Source organism: Arachis hypogaea, chromosome 5 (assembly GCF_003086295.3).
Source record: "Arachis hypogaea cultivar Tifrunner chromosome 5, arahy.Tifrunner.gnm2.J5K5, whole genome shotgun sequence".
NCBI lineage: Eukaryota > Viridiplantae > Streptophyta > Magnoliopsida > Fabales > Fabaceae > Arachis > Arachis hypogaea.
In genome coordinates this window covers 3,977,417-3,995,010 of record NC_092040.1, presented here as the reverse complement: position 1 = coordinate 3,995,010, position 17,594 = coordinate 3,977,417, and the positions used below count along the sequence as shown (strand labels likewise).

Below are 17,594 nucleotides of genomic sequence, written 5' to 3'. Positions count from 1 at the left end.
TTTTTTACTCTACTAGTTAAAACACAATTAATTATCAATCAAGATAAAGACTCATATATTAAAGATTTTTACTATTTAAAAAATAAGTCTACAAGATGGCTATAATTAATTGTTTTATGTAGTAGTAATATTTAAAAATATTGACTAAAAATATAATATTAAGTTATTAGATTAACAATATTAGATTATTGATTAAAAATATTAATTAATATAAATTAAAATTATTTTTTATAATTAATAATTTGATGAATAAATAAATTATTGTTTAACTAAGTGTCTTGAAATAATAAAAAAAATTAATATTTTTTTTTCTAAATTTTTACCCTTTTTTATTTTTTATTTTTTTATTTCTATTGCTGCATTTTTATTTTTTTTTCCTTTTTTCTCTCATTTCTTCTTTCTTGCTCTGTTATTCTTATTTTTTTATCTCTTTCTTTTCTTTTTTTGTTTTTAATATGTTCTTAGTAGTTATATAGAATTTTTATATATTAATTCTAAATATTTTCTTTCTTCCAAAAGAATTGTGATGATTATAACAAGACTTAGTTATAATAATATTTATCTTTATAATTTTATTTTCACTATTTTTACTTTATAAAACTATAGATAACATAACAAAAATCATATTAAAATTGAGAAGTGATAAAGTGAATGCCAATACATATAGGATAATTTAATATTTTGGTTCCCATTGGTCCATAAATTGTGTACGGACGTGAGCTTAACTGGCGGAGTTGCCTTCCTTACATATCTACACTCACAGATATAACTTCATAAATCTAGCTACTTCTAGATGTTTCCATTAATAATGCAAAAACTCTACCAGTAAGAAAGGAAGAAAGAAAAGAAATGGATCACAGAACAGAGGAAGAAAGAGAACAACAAAATTTGGGAGAAGAAGCAGTGCATGACGAGAAGAGGAGAAAGCAGAAGATAACAATAAGGTTGGTTTATGCTGATGGATCAAGTAGATGGAATTCGTCTTCGAGTTGTACTGCTTTGTCTTACTGTTGTCAAGCAGATGAATGCCTAGCAGACTTGCAGGCTGCTAAGAGGTACAATCGCCGTCACAAGGTTTGCGAGCGACATGCTAAAGCTCCGGTTGTCTTAGTTTCTGGCACTCGGCAAAGATTCTGCCAACAGTGTAGCAAGTATGTCATCTCTTCTGTATTATTCTTAATCCTATATTTGATATTGGCGCATGTGTACTATGTACTCGCTGTTTGTTAGATTGAATGGCATATATGCAGATTTCATGAGCTAGCCCTGTTTGATGACAACAAAAGGAGCTGCAGAGAAAGATTGGCCAGTCACAATGAGCGTAGAAGAAAAGCTCAAGCTCATCATGCAGACCTTCAATCCCAACCAGAGAGCGATATTAATTAAGTTAGTACAAACTTTGTTTGGAAGGCAAAAAAGATGATGATGTTCAAACTATTGATAATGATACATTTTTTATAAGAAGTAAAATGCCTTCTTTTGTATGTTAAGAATGATGAATGCCAGAAAAATAAATGCGCCCTCTGTAATGAAATGATTAATGAATTTCTGTCTGTATGTAAGCACAAAGATGACCTGTTTAAAGGTTGTCCACCGTAGTGATTAGTATTTGTCCATTGAATTTGAACTCTAATTATAACCTTACAAAGATGCGGATCATTGACAAAAAAAAATTGAAAGATTAAAATAGAAAAAATCAGAGTATATATATATCATTTAAAAACCTTTAAAATTAAATAGTAATTTTTAATTAATGAACATCTTTTATGTTAAATTTAATATTAAAATAATTTAAATAATTAATCTTAAATTAAAAAATATTTAAATAATTAAATAATTAATTTAAAGTTTTAAACTATATATATAAATTAAAAATAAATATTTTTTAAAATAACATAATTTTAATTAAAAGAAACGTATTCAAATGTACTCAATACTTATTCACAACATTTTGATGTAAATCAAATTTTATTTTTTTTGCATGTATATCAAAGATATTCAAACATACATAATTCCTATCTTTATCGTTATAACATAGCCATTTTTGTTCAAATTTAGATTATTTTTTACTTCAGTGACAACAAAATGCGTCCGAACTAAGATTAATTCATACAAGAAAATATAAGACTTATTCATGCAATAATTGGAAGAAGTGTGGTGAGGGTAGGTGATTTGAAATTTCACCTCTTCTGAAGTATAATAACTAAACCACCCTGAACTTATATGAGTACTTAAACAAGAATACTAAATTGTTTGTGTTTGTGTAGGGTCAACGTAAAAATTATCAAATACTCATAAAGCACAGTAAAAACAAGTTTAAAAAGTACAGAATAAATAAATTCTCATCACATCATCTTCTATGTTGAATAGACATTATTTAGCACCAAAAATTTGCCAAATTCAACTCTCATGGGAGCCCAATTAATGTTGATATAATTAGTTGAAAAGAATATACGAAGCTGACTTCGTTTGCAAGGTCAGAAAGTAGGTTAATCACTTAATCAGTTTAAAGCATCTAACACAGCATCAACAACCTCTTGAGTGGTGCTTGTCCCTCCAAGGTCATGTGTCCGGCATTGACCCTCTAGAATTACACGTTTCACGGCAGTTTCCAGTCTGTCAGCAAATGCAGGAAACTGGAGGTGTCTCAGCATCATGGCTGACGAAAGAAGCAGCGCCACAGGGTTGGCTTTCTTCTCTTCCACTTCCTTCCCACTGCCAACATTCCCAGCTGAAGCACCTTGCTCAAACACAGCATGCTCAGCCCCAACATTTCCTGCAATAGCATGGCATTTATGATTTGATATTTTCAAGCAATGACATAAAGGATGCAGTATAAGTATTATGAATAATCACTTTTATCCGGACACTCTTCACAACTCCACAATCTCCATCCTACTTGGGTCAAACCAACTATATATATATTAAAAAAAAAGCAAGAACAACAATAATACAATACAAGGGGAAACAAATTGCTGTACCACCACAATAATTGCAACCACAACAACTGGCTTGTTATCACTATTTTAGCACAAGTCACTGTACTCCTGAGTTGATACATAATCTCAAATTTTGAACTCATAATAGTCAAGATGTTACTTGCAACACCATAGTGAAGTAAACACTAGTTGTAAAAAAATGAAATACAACTAGAAACAAAAGCAAAGTAGCATCTAAAACTTCATGATGCTAACAATAAAAATATCTTGAATACATGAAGATCTTCAATTTTGAAGTCTCAATTTAAGAGAGTTACCTGCTAAAGACTCGTGTGTTTGAGAGACTAGAGTTTTCCTAAAATAATTCACCCAAGTTAATTCAAAATTTCAAATTCACACAACTGCAAGTTAACCATAGGTTACTCAATAATTTAACGACCATGAATTCTAGCCCTAACCAACATTCCACTACAAGAAACATTGACACAACTACAGTAATGACAATTTTTAACCATTATTCACTGACTCCACTACTAATTTTGCTTTAGTTGTCATATCACTACCTTTGACAACTAATAAACACCACATTGGCTGCCAAGCTGCTGTTTCCTCCACTGCTTCAACCCAATGGCAGGTAAACAAATTGATATTCTAAATTTTATACAACCTTAAGATGCAATCTCTATTTTACCTACACTTTATTTGCAAATTTCAAACCCATAAAATGCCCCTCAAAATAATCGCCCAAGAGAACTAGAGTAATAGACAAACATGCAGTAGACTCTCAACAATTTGAACATTGATCATACATCTCATAACAATGATGACAACATAAAGTAAGATGTTATTTGATGAGAAAAATGGCATCATGATCAAATTAGAGCTCTGAGTTTCTATACTTCTGTAAATAATAACCATACCTCCTGGCATGACACCAGTACCTCCAGCAATACCTGCTGCTGTATTCGCAACGAGATTTCCATACAGATTGGGGGTCACCTAGCAAGTGGAAAAAGTGCCCATGAGTTGAAAGAGACAACCATCAGGTTGATCAATCATAAATTGCAATATTCCTAAGTTGAACCTTCTTTCTTTTTTTCGGTTTTGGTGGGTGTGGGGAGCAAAATTCATGTTTTTCTCCTATATTATATACATCAAGTCTACATCCAGCTCGACTCAGGCAAATAATGCACCATTTATTATTTCTAAGTTCTTACTTTATCCTTTTCCACAGGAATAAGAGAAACAAGTTGATGTTTATTTCAGCCCGCAGAATATGTCTGTTATAAACCCCACACCAGGTATTTAGCTGATGTCTCATGCAAAAGTTTAATAAAAGATCAGAAGAGGAAAATAAATATATAAACATAATTGGATCCCCAATAATTGCAGGGTAGTGTGGCTTGTCTCAACAATAAACTGACAGCGATAGAGCACGGCCAGTAACAGACTCTGAGTCGAACAGGTTTTGATCCCTTGTAATTATTCCATAAATATATCAAACAAAAGCAAAAAGATATAGTTAAGGGCAAGGATTAACATAATGAATACCATGACATCAAACTGCTCAGGCTTTGATACAAGCTGCATGCAGCAGTTATCTACAATAATTTCGTTATACTTGATTCCGGGATACTTTGTTGCAACCTCCCGACAAGATTCCAAGAATAAACCATCTGCAAGCTTCATAATGTTTGCTTTGTGCACAGCAGTCACTTTCTTTCTGTTATTAAGGTAAGCATACTCGAAAGCATATTTAGCAATGCGCTCCGAACAGAACTTCGTTATTACCTAGCATCACATTAGTATGAGGTGCAAACAGAAAACCCATACTACACAATGTCAAGACGCTATCATCATGAGAATATATATATATATATATATACACATTTAAACATTCCAGGAAAAAATCAATAGAGAATTACAGAAGTAGCTCAATTATTATAAAATACTCTCCTAAAAACTGGGAAATCTTGGGATCATGTCCACAATTCTACAATCTTTGGGGTAATAACTTGAAAGCACACAAAGCAGCAGTACACAACTCGTACAGAAAACATCAGATCAAGTCCAAAAAAGGGGAAAAAATGATAGCAGTGATTCCCAGAAAATTTTTCAATTGATAAGCGCTGTTTTTCTTCCTCATTAGCATTCATGATTGATAACTTTCTTGATCAAATGGAGCCCATATAATGTTTTTTAAGAGTTTCAGATTTTGTTGCATGGAGAAATGTTAGAATGCAAGATGTTAATGTGCATTTGGACCTAAGGTGACCTCACAAAGCTCAACATATAAGTATATCCCAGGTTGTCACTATCAACAATAATCTACATGACAAACTACAAGTAACTAATCAGTTCTATCCACAATCGATCCCAACAAACAAACCACAGGATGAGCCAAACGCCAAAAACAAAACTATAAAAGAAAGAAAAACCATCAACTTATCTACTTCAATACACAAAAATCACTTCTACAATGAAATAATTTCTTTTATATTGAGAACAATGAATCCATAACCAAAACGCTAAACAAATATCTATATACCTACGTATTAAACAATTTTTATGCATAAAAAATTTGAATAGGAAATCCATTTCACAATTCCACAAGAAAACAAAACGAAAATCGAAATTCACCTTGAGGCTTTCAACGACGCCGGGGACGACCTCGTGCTCGAGGCCGGAGTACTCGCCTTCGGTGTTCTCCCTGATTACGACGATGTCGACGTTGTTGTGGCGCGTGGTGATACCAGGGAGGTTGAAACAGTTGACGAGTGAAGCGTAGAGGTCGAGCTCCTTCCTCAGCTGCACGTTCAGTGAGCTCACACCGCCGCCCATCGGCGTCGCGAGTCCTCCCTTGAGGCACACCTTGTTCTTCCGGATCGACTCAATCACCGCCGGCGGCACCGCCTTCATGTCGCCGTGGACCTCGAACTTCTCGAAGTACACCGGCGCGTGAATCGCCTCCATCACCTGCTCAACGGCGCCGGTGACCAGAGGACCGATCCCATCGCCGGGAATCAGTGTGACGGCGCGCGGGGCGCCGTCTCCGGGACGGGGCATATAGGTAACGGAGCGGGACTGGTTGATGCGCGTGGCCAGGAATCGCTTGAGGAGCGTGGAGGAAGATCGTGCTGTCGACGCCATTGGTGGCGGGCGTGAGATTAGGGATTTGTTTTTGGGAGTTTTGAAGGGTTTGGACTTTGAATGCTATGGACTGCGATTGTGACTACGATCTACGATGCGATTTCTGAAGCAGCCATAGGAAAGGTATAAAGGACCCATTGGAATAAAGGTCTCAAATCGTTGAATACTGTAATTGTATTTTTATCAATTTATTTTATCAAAATAATAACCACACTTCTTAATTTTAATTTTAGGCAACCATTGTATTTCCATTTTCCAGTATTATTGAAATTTAAGAATTTTTTGTTTTAATAAATAAAATAAATATAATAATTACGGAATTAAATAATTTTAAAATAAAATGACCGAAATTTGCATCCTTTATTTATTTCGTTTATAATGTATTTTGATTACAGTGTAAACGAGATAAAACACATTGACACGTGTATATCTTGTTTATCATATAAATAAGATATATTTATTTTGTTTGCAGTGTAAATATGATATAAGAAGACAAAATTTCAGTTTTATAAAAAAATAATTTCAATTTTTTATTGAATTCTTACACTTTTTATTAGTTTCATAATTAGCTCAATTTTTTTTTTTGAAATAAAAAATTCAACACAATAAGGTAGAGCATCAACGTCTCAACAAAAAATTACTAAACAGATAAAATAAACTAATTCCTAATATCACTCCATTCTTTGTAACTCTTAATCGATCGGTTAACTACTTTGCAACACCTGATTCTTTATTCCTGGAAATTCTGTCATTCCTCTTCAATCAAGTGCTCCAAATGATTACAATGAAACTAAACTCACAAATATTCTGTTAATTTGACTGCACGATTATCCCATGAACTACGTAAATATACGGTCATTCAACTCTATATCCACCAATTCGATAATGCTATTAACACACTAGCACATTTTCTTTCTTCCAACTGCACAACCTCATTGAAGACACCCATATAGCAAAGAAGAAACTGACATATTTCCGATAAAAAACTCAACTCTTCAATTTAATATGATATACAAAACATTAAATCTTAATAAATATTTCTTTTTAACTTAGAAATACTTCTACTTAAGAACATATTTCTCTGTTTCTAACTTACACATATTTTTAAATTACATAATACATACTAAACAAAAACTAATTACAACGTTATAGGTCCTAACAACCTAACACAAGTAAAACAGAATTCCAAATTGCTACTTACACCGTAACAATCTAACAGAGACAAATAGAGTTCCAAATTGCTACTAAAAACCTACCGCTAAAGCTATAAACTATGCTCTATTTTTTCACGACTACCCTAGTCATGGCTACATACAAAAAATATTTTCATATGAGATTGAACAGAATTAAACACAACAAAACTAATCTTAAAGTCAGCTGCTTCAGCGTAATGCGATGTGTCGTTCAGTCTATTGATGTCTCCGTCATTCCTCACCCAATGCGTCATTGCATTATCAGTTGATAATATGGTCAAAGAGGTATAATAGAGAAGAGAAACCTGTTGCAAAATGTAGAATGGGACCAATCAACGACTGTAAACGATATCTATTCAAAGACGTCACCTAATTTTATCTCGTTTACAGTGTAAACAAGATAAATATACACGTATCTTATTTATACTGTAAATAAAATATGTGTAAAATTATTTTGTTTACGGTATAAACGACATAAATAAAAAACGCAAATTTTGATATTTTTTAAATTATTTAATTTAATAATTATTATATTTATTTTATTTATTAAAATAAAAAATTCGAAATTTAATGTGCTTCACCCTGATGGCATGATGTGGATTGTGGAGTCTAATATCAATATATTGGACGGTTAAATTTTGAGATACACAAATATAAAGATTTGTGGCTTTGAAGTTTGAATGCATGATGTGGATTGTGGAGTCTAATAATATATTGGACGGTTAGTTTTTGAGATACACAAATATAAAGATTTGTGGCTTTGAAGTTTGAATTTTATTTTTTTTTAATACGCAATGTTTCGGTTTATATATTTACAAAATGAGAAAACATAAGAAGTCAATAAATTTAGTGTATAATGTGTATAATAGAAATATAATTAAAATTAACATTAAATAATAAATAATTAATTAATTTTTAATAATTACCAATTTAAAATTCAAAATAAATAAGAATTTGTAACAATTATGTAAATTCCAAAAATAGTTTCTTTCTCCTTATCTGAATTCTGATGTGATTGTTTTCTCGCTCAATCTCTTCCTTTCTCACCGGTGCCGTGCCGCCACAGACACGAGTCGTCGTCGCCCATAGCTCACGCCGACGTGTGCACTACGAACGCCCAGCAGTATTGTCGCACAATTTGCGTCGTTCCCGCATTGCGCCAGTCGTGCAACCGTTCCCCCACGCTAAGCAGTTTATCCCTCTCAATGTCGTCATTCGCGACGTATAGAGGATACACAAGTGTGTTATTTTCATATGTCCATCACGTCTTGCAAGATCGTAAATAGAGACACTCCCTTTGCACACGTTACGTCTGTCGCACAACCTAATACCGCCATGGCCATCGCCGCCTTCAACGACGTCGCCTCCCCCTACATAGATATAGGTCCAAGATCAACGTAGGATAATACAATAATAACCGTGCAAGCAATTATTTTAGTCCATCATGCTCCCGTTTTTGTACATACAAACTTAGCCCACTTCAAAAATGTCCTGTTTTGTACGAATTTTTTTGGATTTCACTTCGCTTACGTCTTCAAGGTATATACATCAACGGACGAATTTAGATGCTGGATGTTTAATTCACTAGTTATATAGATAGTTATTTTAATTTTTAATTGGATGGTTATTTTGTTTGATTCAGTTTAAATATATACAATTAACAAATGTTAGATGATCATTTCATTAGGTAATCGAATGATTATTTTAATAACTATGATGGTTGTTTGATGGCCGGTAAGGGAGGTTCTAACGCCGGAGAGGTGGGAATGGAATATCGAGCAGACATTGAGAAAAAAGATGTTTGGATAAATTCTATTGATAAATTAGAGTTTAGATAATTAATTTTTTAAAATAACTATTTAGATTTTTTTTGTATTGAACTAAATTTAAAACTAATTATACACATTATCAAATTTTTTCATGTTATATCTAAAAAAGTTTTTACAAAATTCATAACTCGATTATCATAAAATCCGAGAATTAGTTTTTTTTAATCAATTTTATAACCCCTCAAATCTAAAAATAACATTTCATAGTTAGAAATTAAAAAAATAACATCCATAATTAAAAATACCACGCCATGTTTCCATCGGTGTGTATTACATCTGTATTATATACACCGTTCTTCCATCTCCAACAACATCGGCCTTTTAATTATTGTGTGTTAAAATAATGCTTAATTGTTGTGTTTATTTATATAAATATAGAGCGAATTTATGTTATCAACATACCTCTTGTGTATTTTTAATATTGAAGTTGTAAACATAATTATCAGAACTCAATCCAACTAATTAAATTATTAGTTTATTAGTTTATTAATTTATTAATTTAACTGATAAATTACTGATTATACCGATAAAATTAGTTTTACGTAAATAAAAAATATAAATAGTTAAAAATTTAAAATATATATCTTCACTAATATTTTATGAAGAACTAAGTCTCAAATTCTAAAAATAACTAATATACAAAAAATCATAAAATTTATCAGTAATACTGTAATAGTATTTTAATTTGACACAATAAAAATAACAATTAATTCACAAAGTCTATCGTCTAACTATAATATCAGTAAATTTTAACACTAATATCAAAACAAATAACTTTAATCACAATACTAGTATTGAAATAGATCAAGCAGATTAATAAATTTTTAATAAAATTTATATTTATATTAATAATGGTACATAATTAAAATATAATTAATTTAAAAATGAAGAATACAAAATTAAATTAAATTAAATATTTATAAAATTGTGTAATTGAATGTATACTATATAATTAATATTTGTTACCCATGATGGCAAGAAACATAATGGTTATGTTGCAAGTGGAAACTAGTGTAACTCAAAGACTTTTGGTTCGAAACTTAGAGACATTTTGAAAAATTTTACAAATAGATCTTATTGATTCATGTCGTTCTCTTTTTTAGACGGTTCAAAAAATAAACCGAATTAAATTAGTGTGTTATTTATTTGTATGAGATATTATACAAATTTAAATGTTAAATTTGTGAATTTTAGTTTTTTTTATATCTACATTTGTAGTTTTTAGTTTTTTTAAAAAATATAAATCTAAAAATTAATTTTATATTAAATATACTAATTAGATTTTTTGATTTGTGCACTATGAAAATTTGATATGGTCTAATTTAATATTTAAAATAAAAAATAAATTTATATAAAAAATACATAAATTAACTAGATATTGAATTACACACAAATTTTTTTATTTCAAACAAAATTAACCCTAAAATACTTGTAGTTGATATGTAGTCAATAAATTTTTTTCTTTTGTTTTCAGATTCTTTTTAATTGCTTCTCACTAGGACTGCCAATGATAGGGTAGGGTAGGGTTTAGACTCTATTCTAACCCTATCTGCGGGTTGAAAACTTCCTTAAAATTTTATCATACCTTATTTGCAGGTTGAAAATCTCTCAACTCTAACCCTACTTGCATTCTAAAGTTTTAAATTCTACTCGACTCGATCCTACTCGCAGAAACAAAAAATATTCAAACAAATATAAAATTCAACCATTCCATTTAATACATATTAATAAAATAGAAAATAAAAAACTAAGTTTAAATTAAAATTAAAAATAATAAAATCTTAAAGAAATTCAACATAAAATTATAAATAATATGATCATCAACTAGTTTAATGATTATGTTAAGTTTTTATAAGAAGAAGATTATGAGTACAAAATTCACCTTTTTCACTGCATACATAACTTTTACATATATATTATATAATATATTAGGAGTGCGAATATGATAGGATAGGATATTCGCGAATAGGTATATAGTGCCAGCCTTATTTTTGTCCCACTTTTGACCTCTTTGCTGCCCTCTTTATTTTCTCAATGTTTATCCTTTTTTTAATATGATTATTTATTTATTTTTTATTTCTATTGATGATATGAATGCTATTGTTATTAGATTTGTGAAATTTGGATTGAATTTATGTTTTTCTTTGTACGAAGAATAGTGGAGGAAAAAAATTAGGATAGTTTGATATGATTGATGATAAAAAAAAAAACACAAAAATAAATTTTTTCAAATTCTCCTTTCTTTGATATCATAATTTGTACCAAATAAAATATAGAGACAATTTCTTTTAGATATTTTTGTTTTGTTTTCGTATTTTTATTTCAAAACAAAATATAAACAGAGAATTACAAATACATTTATTTTAGTCACATGCTATTTTGATGGAGTTAAAATTTTTGGATGCTAAAAATATCTTTTTTTTTCAATAAAATGGCACTTTTTGATGAATAGGTGTTAAAAAAAAGGTAAGAGAAAACAGTACAAAAAGAATTTATGTGTATTTAAGTTATGTGAAATAATATAATATAAAAGGATATTTATAAGTGTTAAGAGAATTAAAATAATAAAAATGTATTATCTTATGATAAATATTCAGATATATTAAATAAGTCTAATAAATACTAATTGATTCTAATATATTCTAAAATCCTCTCTTATACTCAAGTTCAACTTGAGTTTGAAACTTATTTAAAATAACAAAATAAAAAAAAGATGCAGAAAACTGATAGAACAGGTGTAGACAAAACTGTTGAAGAAAAGCGCAAACGAAACTGTCAGAAAGAAGCTTAGATGAACTAGCACAAGAAAGAACAAACAGAATTGTCATAAGAAAACGCAGAACTATCGCAAGAAAGCACAGATGAAACTGTCACAAAAACGCAAGCTAAACTGTCGCAAAAAAAGCACAGATGAAACTGTTGAAAAGATGGCAAACTGCCCAAAAACTACCGAAAAATGGTAAACTGCAAAGAGACAATAAAATGCTGATAAAAAAGATTTGGTTTCTTTATGAAAATAGATAAGCAGCGGATGACAATGATATTTGATTCATTAGATTGGAAAAGACATAAGACGGAGATCATAAACTAATCGGTGAGATAAAAAAGTATTAAAGGAGCGACAAAAGATAAAGAAAAATGATATAGAGTATAAAAAAATACGATAATTTTATTAAAAAAATATATTATTTTAAAGGAATATACTATAGCTCTGATATTATATTAGAAAAGGTAAAAAAAATAAAAAAATTTGTCATTTATATTTATTTAAGTGATGTGAAATAATATAATATAAAAAATATTTATAGAAATTGAAAAAATCAAAATAATAAAAATAATATTTTATAATAAATATTTAAATATATTAAATAATTTTAATAAATATTAATTAATCTTAATATTTTCTAACAGGCTGAACGAAATAAAAAATAAAACAGAGGTATTATAGAATAAAAGCAAATACACAGTTTTATGGTTGGAAAATTCTTAAGATATCAATTTACTTTGTGGGATATTCTTAATTCTTGACATCGAAAACGTCTTTGGAAGTTACAATATAACATCATTTTAATCTTTAGAAAATATAAATACTCATTTAAAGAGAAGTTGAGTGACCTACAATAATATTGTTTACATCTTCCATATAATATTATTATATTCTATGACTCATTTGACTAAGATTATATGGATTACCTAAACAACAATATCAATCATCCCCATCCCCACATATAAATAAAGCAAAGGAATCTGTCTTGCCAGCTTTTTCAACTTTTTCTTTCTATGAACCCAATTGATGGGTAAGAGAGTTGACAAAAATATTTTGATTTTGATATATGACTTATTAATTTGTATTTATTTCATATAAAGTTAATAATTAATAATTGTTAAATTATTTAATATATTTAATTAAATTATCGTGTAATAATTTTTAATTATTAAATTTATATAAAAAAATTGCACGTGAATTTGTGAAGATTTCTACTTAAATTCCGTTTAATTTGTGAATTTGTTGCACATTGCCACATTCATTCATTTTATAATAATTAATTCTCATTTGAGAGAAGATAAATAAATCAACTTGATTCACACTTTTGAAAGTATGAATTTTTCTCAAGCGATGCGTCAGCATCAATCATCAATTGGATGAACATTTCCGGCTGATGCTACATAATCTACATATATATATTATATTCTCTTCGCTCACCAAAAAAAGGTTCTGAATATATAATTAAACGAATTTTTTCAAAGTAGTTGTTTACACAAAAAAAAATCTTAATATGAAAATGATAATTGATTATTATTCAAATATATAGAATCTGAGGAAAGCCGAATGAGAATTTGCTATCTTTTCCTAATAAAACAAAAATGCCCGTTATGATGTCCATGGATGAGTTTAATCATACAGTGAGAGTGATAATGTTGATTGTAGACTTTAATTTGGGGATGTCTCTGGCCGCATTCAAGACCACATGCAACCCTATTCAACGCTCACCGATTCCCCTCTAGTCTATCTATAATGGGACAGAACGACCAATAAGATATCAAAACAAAACCAAAAGCAACCGCTTTAAATCAATATTTAAGGTAGCGTTTGTTTTGAGTTGTTGATATAGAAACGGGAAGACTATAATTAAGTATTTAGAGATTGGTATTAAAATTTTTGTCATGTCTCTAAAATTTCAGTATTTTAGTACTTTCAAAAAGTAGGGATATTGGGGATTAAAATTTTTAGAGACAGAGACTGAAACTTTAATAACATTTTATACCTAAAATATCCTCATTTTAATTAATTAATTTTAAAATATCCTAAAATATCCTAAATTAATTTTATACCTCAAATATCCTAAAATATCCTTTGTGCAAATTAAATTAGAATTTTATTTTTGTTTCAATTTATGTCTCCCACTTTACACCAAACAGAATACTGAAATTTATTTCAATATCTGTCTTTTAATCTCTGTCTCTCAGTCTCAGTATTTCTGTCTCTATCTCTCTACCAAACGCTACTTATTAGTCGAGTAGTCAGTTCATTGTTCGTTTAAATAAATATTATAAATTTAAATTTTATTATATATATAATAATTTATCAAATTCCTTAAATAAAATTTAAATTTCAACAAATTAATTTAATCTGTCTGACTAAAAAAACGGTGAACAACACCAAAAAAACAACCACTTCACTTGACAGTTCATCCTGTTCATTTCACAGTCACGCAGATTTGCATCAAATATATATTTATATTAGATCAACATCAAAGTAAAGTGGCAGAGTCCATATGTTGTTTAGATGCTATTAATTAATTATTGGGTTTTTGAACTCAACGGCAATGCATGCTTAAAGTCTGATTCGGTAAAGTTTTATTTTATTTTTTTAAATTTTAAAATAAAATATATTTTTTATCTCTAAAATTTATATTTTTTAATATTACTAATATTTAATTTTATTTAATTTTATTCTTAACATTTTTTAATTATTTAACTTTGTCTTTAATATTTTTTATTTATTTTAAAATTATTTTTAAATATTTTTAATTTTGTCCTCAATATTTTAGATAAATTTAACATCTAAAGATAATTTTGATACAGATAAATATTAGAGATAAAATTAAATACAATTAAACGTTAGGAGTATTTTTGAAAAAAATTACTAATGTTAAAAACAAAAATATACTTTACCCTTAAATTTATAATATTTATGTTTGATAAATTAAAATAAAATTAAAATAACGTGACAAACAAATATCTAAAAATTTATACTTCGAATAGATTAATTTTTAAAGAAAAAAATATTAATAAATCTCTAAGATATCAAATATGAACATATTACCTTCAAATTAATTAACCTTTATGATTAGAATAAAATGTCTTAATTTAAATTAACTTGTCCATATTTGCTAATTACTATAATAGATGACTTAGTTCGTATTTTTTTCTTATTCAAAAATTACTCTATACGAAATACAATTTTTTAGATGTTTATTTGTCATTTTACTCTGAAATTATTTATAGATACAAATTACAAAAAATATATTTGACAAAATTGATTTTAACATTACAAATTATACGCTAGTTTTAAAAGGTAATATTATAAATACTTCCAAAAATATTTTTAACCTTTTAAGGCTAAAAGAGAAACATATTATTTAGTTTATTTGCTAAATACAAAGTGAAATTCCTGTATTAATTTTTTTTTTATCAAAATGGACTGAATATTGATCTTAGTTAATTTAAATACTTTTCCCCTTCAATTATAGTTTGAAATTAAAATTAGCTATAAGCGTTCTTCTTTTCTTTTAGCTTGCCGTTCATTTTGTCCTAGTAGCTAGGTTGCGTGTTCCTTATCGTAGTATTTACTACTCTTGGGACTTTTATGATTTTTCAAAACATTTAAAACCGCGACCACCATAATCGGAGGAGCCTAATATGCACATAATCAAGTTGAGATCAATTTTAAGTTTTAAATGTGACAAAGTAATCATTTTATACAAGTTGCCAATCTATACTCTACTTGCAGGCAGCGAGAGATCCAGAAATTTTAGGTCATGGAGAAAAATATATAGTACATAAAAATAACAAAAAAATAGTATAAACATATCAAAACACATAAAAAATAAATAACATAAAAATATTAAATAATTTTTTATTTATTAATTATCAATATTGATATATTAATAACTAATAAGTAGTTATTAATTCGATTTTTTATAAATTAACTACATAATAATAATAATAATAATAATAATAATAATAATAATAATAATAAATTTGAGCAAAAAAATTCAAGAATATAAATTTTAATTAAATAAATTCTTAATTTATAATGCTATAGCTAGTAATGTTTTATTTTTATTAAATTGATTTAATGAATATTTTTATTTTATACTTTTAGATAAAAATTAGAGTTTAATTTTGATGTATTGACAATATAAAATATTTTATATAGTTGTTTAATTACGTATGTTTTTTTACACGATCATTTACATGATTAACATAAAAAATAGTTTTTTTATGACATGACATTACGTAATTAAATACACGTATAAATTTCTTTTATACTAATAATATATCAAACTTTAATTCTAAAAATTATATATATATATATATATATATATATATATATATATATATATATATATATATATAGAGAGAGAGAGAGAGAGAGAGAGAGATAGCTAACTTGTATCCTAAGATAACAGGTTTAGAGTATAATAACAAAAAAATTTTAAATTTTTAATATAATTAATATATTGAAAATAAAAAAATCAATAATTTTTTGTCAAATATTTTTTAAAGGTATTTTAAAAATGGGCTCTTATGGCATAGGTTAACAAAATTCTTAAAATATTTTAATATAAAATTTAATAAGTAACTTTTTTTTTAATGTGGGGCAAGTATAATTTTTTAATGGGACATATATATATATATATATATATTTATATATATATTTTGGTATATTTTTCAAAATCTTAGTGGGGCACTTACTCCCACAACTTATATAGTGCATTTGTCTCTGCGTGCACGTATTTAATTCGGACTAATCCGTTTGGGTAGGGTTATCTATCCTATTCACTGCGAATAGATTAGAATACGGTGTAAGTTTGTCTGCGGGTAGGATAAAGTACGGGTTCAGAGTATACCTTATCCTACTCTACTTGCACTTTTAATATATATATATATATATATATATATATATATATATAAGTTATGTATGTAATGAAAAAAGTGAGTGTTGAATCACAATCTTTAATTTCTCTTATAAAAACTTGAAATAATTATTAAATTAGTTGATGATTATATTATTTGTAATTTTATATTAGATTTTTTTAAGAGTTTATTATTTTAATTTTAATTTGAACTTAATTTTTTATTTTCTATTTTATTAATATGTATAAAATTTGAAATGACTGAATTTTATATTTGTTTAAATTTTTTTATTTTTCTGCGGATATGGTTGAATAGGATAGGGTTTAGAACTTTAAAATATGGGTAGAGTTAGAGTTAAAAAATTCTCAACTTGCGAATAAAATAAAATAAAATTTAAAAAAAATTAATCCGCAAATAAAATTTAGGGTAGAATTCAAACTCTACCATATCCTACCTATTATCGGTCTTATTGATGGATTAATTATTGATTTACTGAATTAAAAGAAACACTCCAACATCAGAAAGGGCATCAATTAAAGGGTAAGGTAGGCCTACCATAGCTTTAGACTAATGGGTGAAATGAAAGCTGAGAAAAGAGCCAAAGCAATATGGGGGGACTAGGAAGGACTCATCCTCAACCATCCATGTTGCCACTTTCATTACTGTTGCATTTTTGTCCCACGCCTTCACTCTCTCTCAAATCTCAATCCCCGCCTTTTATTTATAACATAATATATATATTTTTTTAACTAAAAATATGAAGACTCGAACCGTAATTTTTAAATTAGTATAAAAAAGTTATATCATTTAAATTATATTTCGATGGTATTCATAACGTA

General features: G+C 28.0%; 1 protein-coding gene and 1 long non-coding RNA gene across 3 annotated transcripts; one reads left to right on the top strand and one right to left on the bottom strand.

Annotated features, from left to right (window-relative positions):
* Positions 1-727: 727 nt before the first annotated feature.
* LOC112804078 (uncharacterized) lies at positions 728-1,545 on the top strand. Its single transcript, XR_011861821.1, has 2 exons — positions 728-1,151; positions 1,251-1,545. It is a non-coding gene; the product is annotated as an uncharacterized lncRNA (long non-coding RNA).
* Positions 1,546-2,315: 770 nt separating this feature from the next.
* On the bottom strand, positions 2,316-6,383 carry LOC112800273 (isocitrate dehydrogenase [NAD] regulatory subunit 1, mitochondrial-like). Of its 2 annotated transcripts, none has more exons than XM_025842464.3 (4): positions 5,580-6,383; positions 4,491-4,730; positions 3,860-3,938; positions 2,316-2,776 (listed from the first exon to the last, which is right to left on the bottom strand). In XM_025842464.3, the coding sequence occupies exons 1-4, from the start codon at positions 6,087-6,089 to the stop codon at positions 2,502-2,504; spliced, it is 1,104 nt and encodes a 367-aa protein (XP_025698249.1). In that variant the 5' UTR covers positions 6,090-6,383; the 3' UTR covers positions 2,316-2,501. The 2 variants fall into 2 exon arrangements, with proteins under 2 accessions (XP_025698249.1, XP_025698250.1); XM_025842465.3 differs by having other exon boundaries at positions 4,491-4,718.
* Between the last annotated feature and the right edge of the window lie 11,211 nt (positions 6,384-17,594).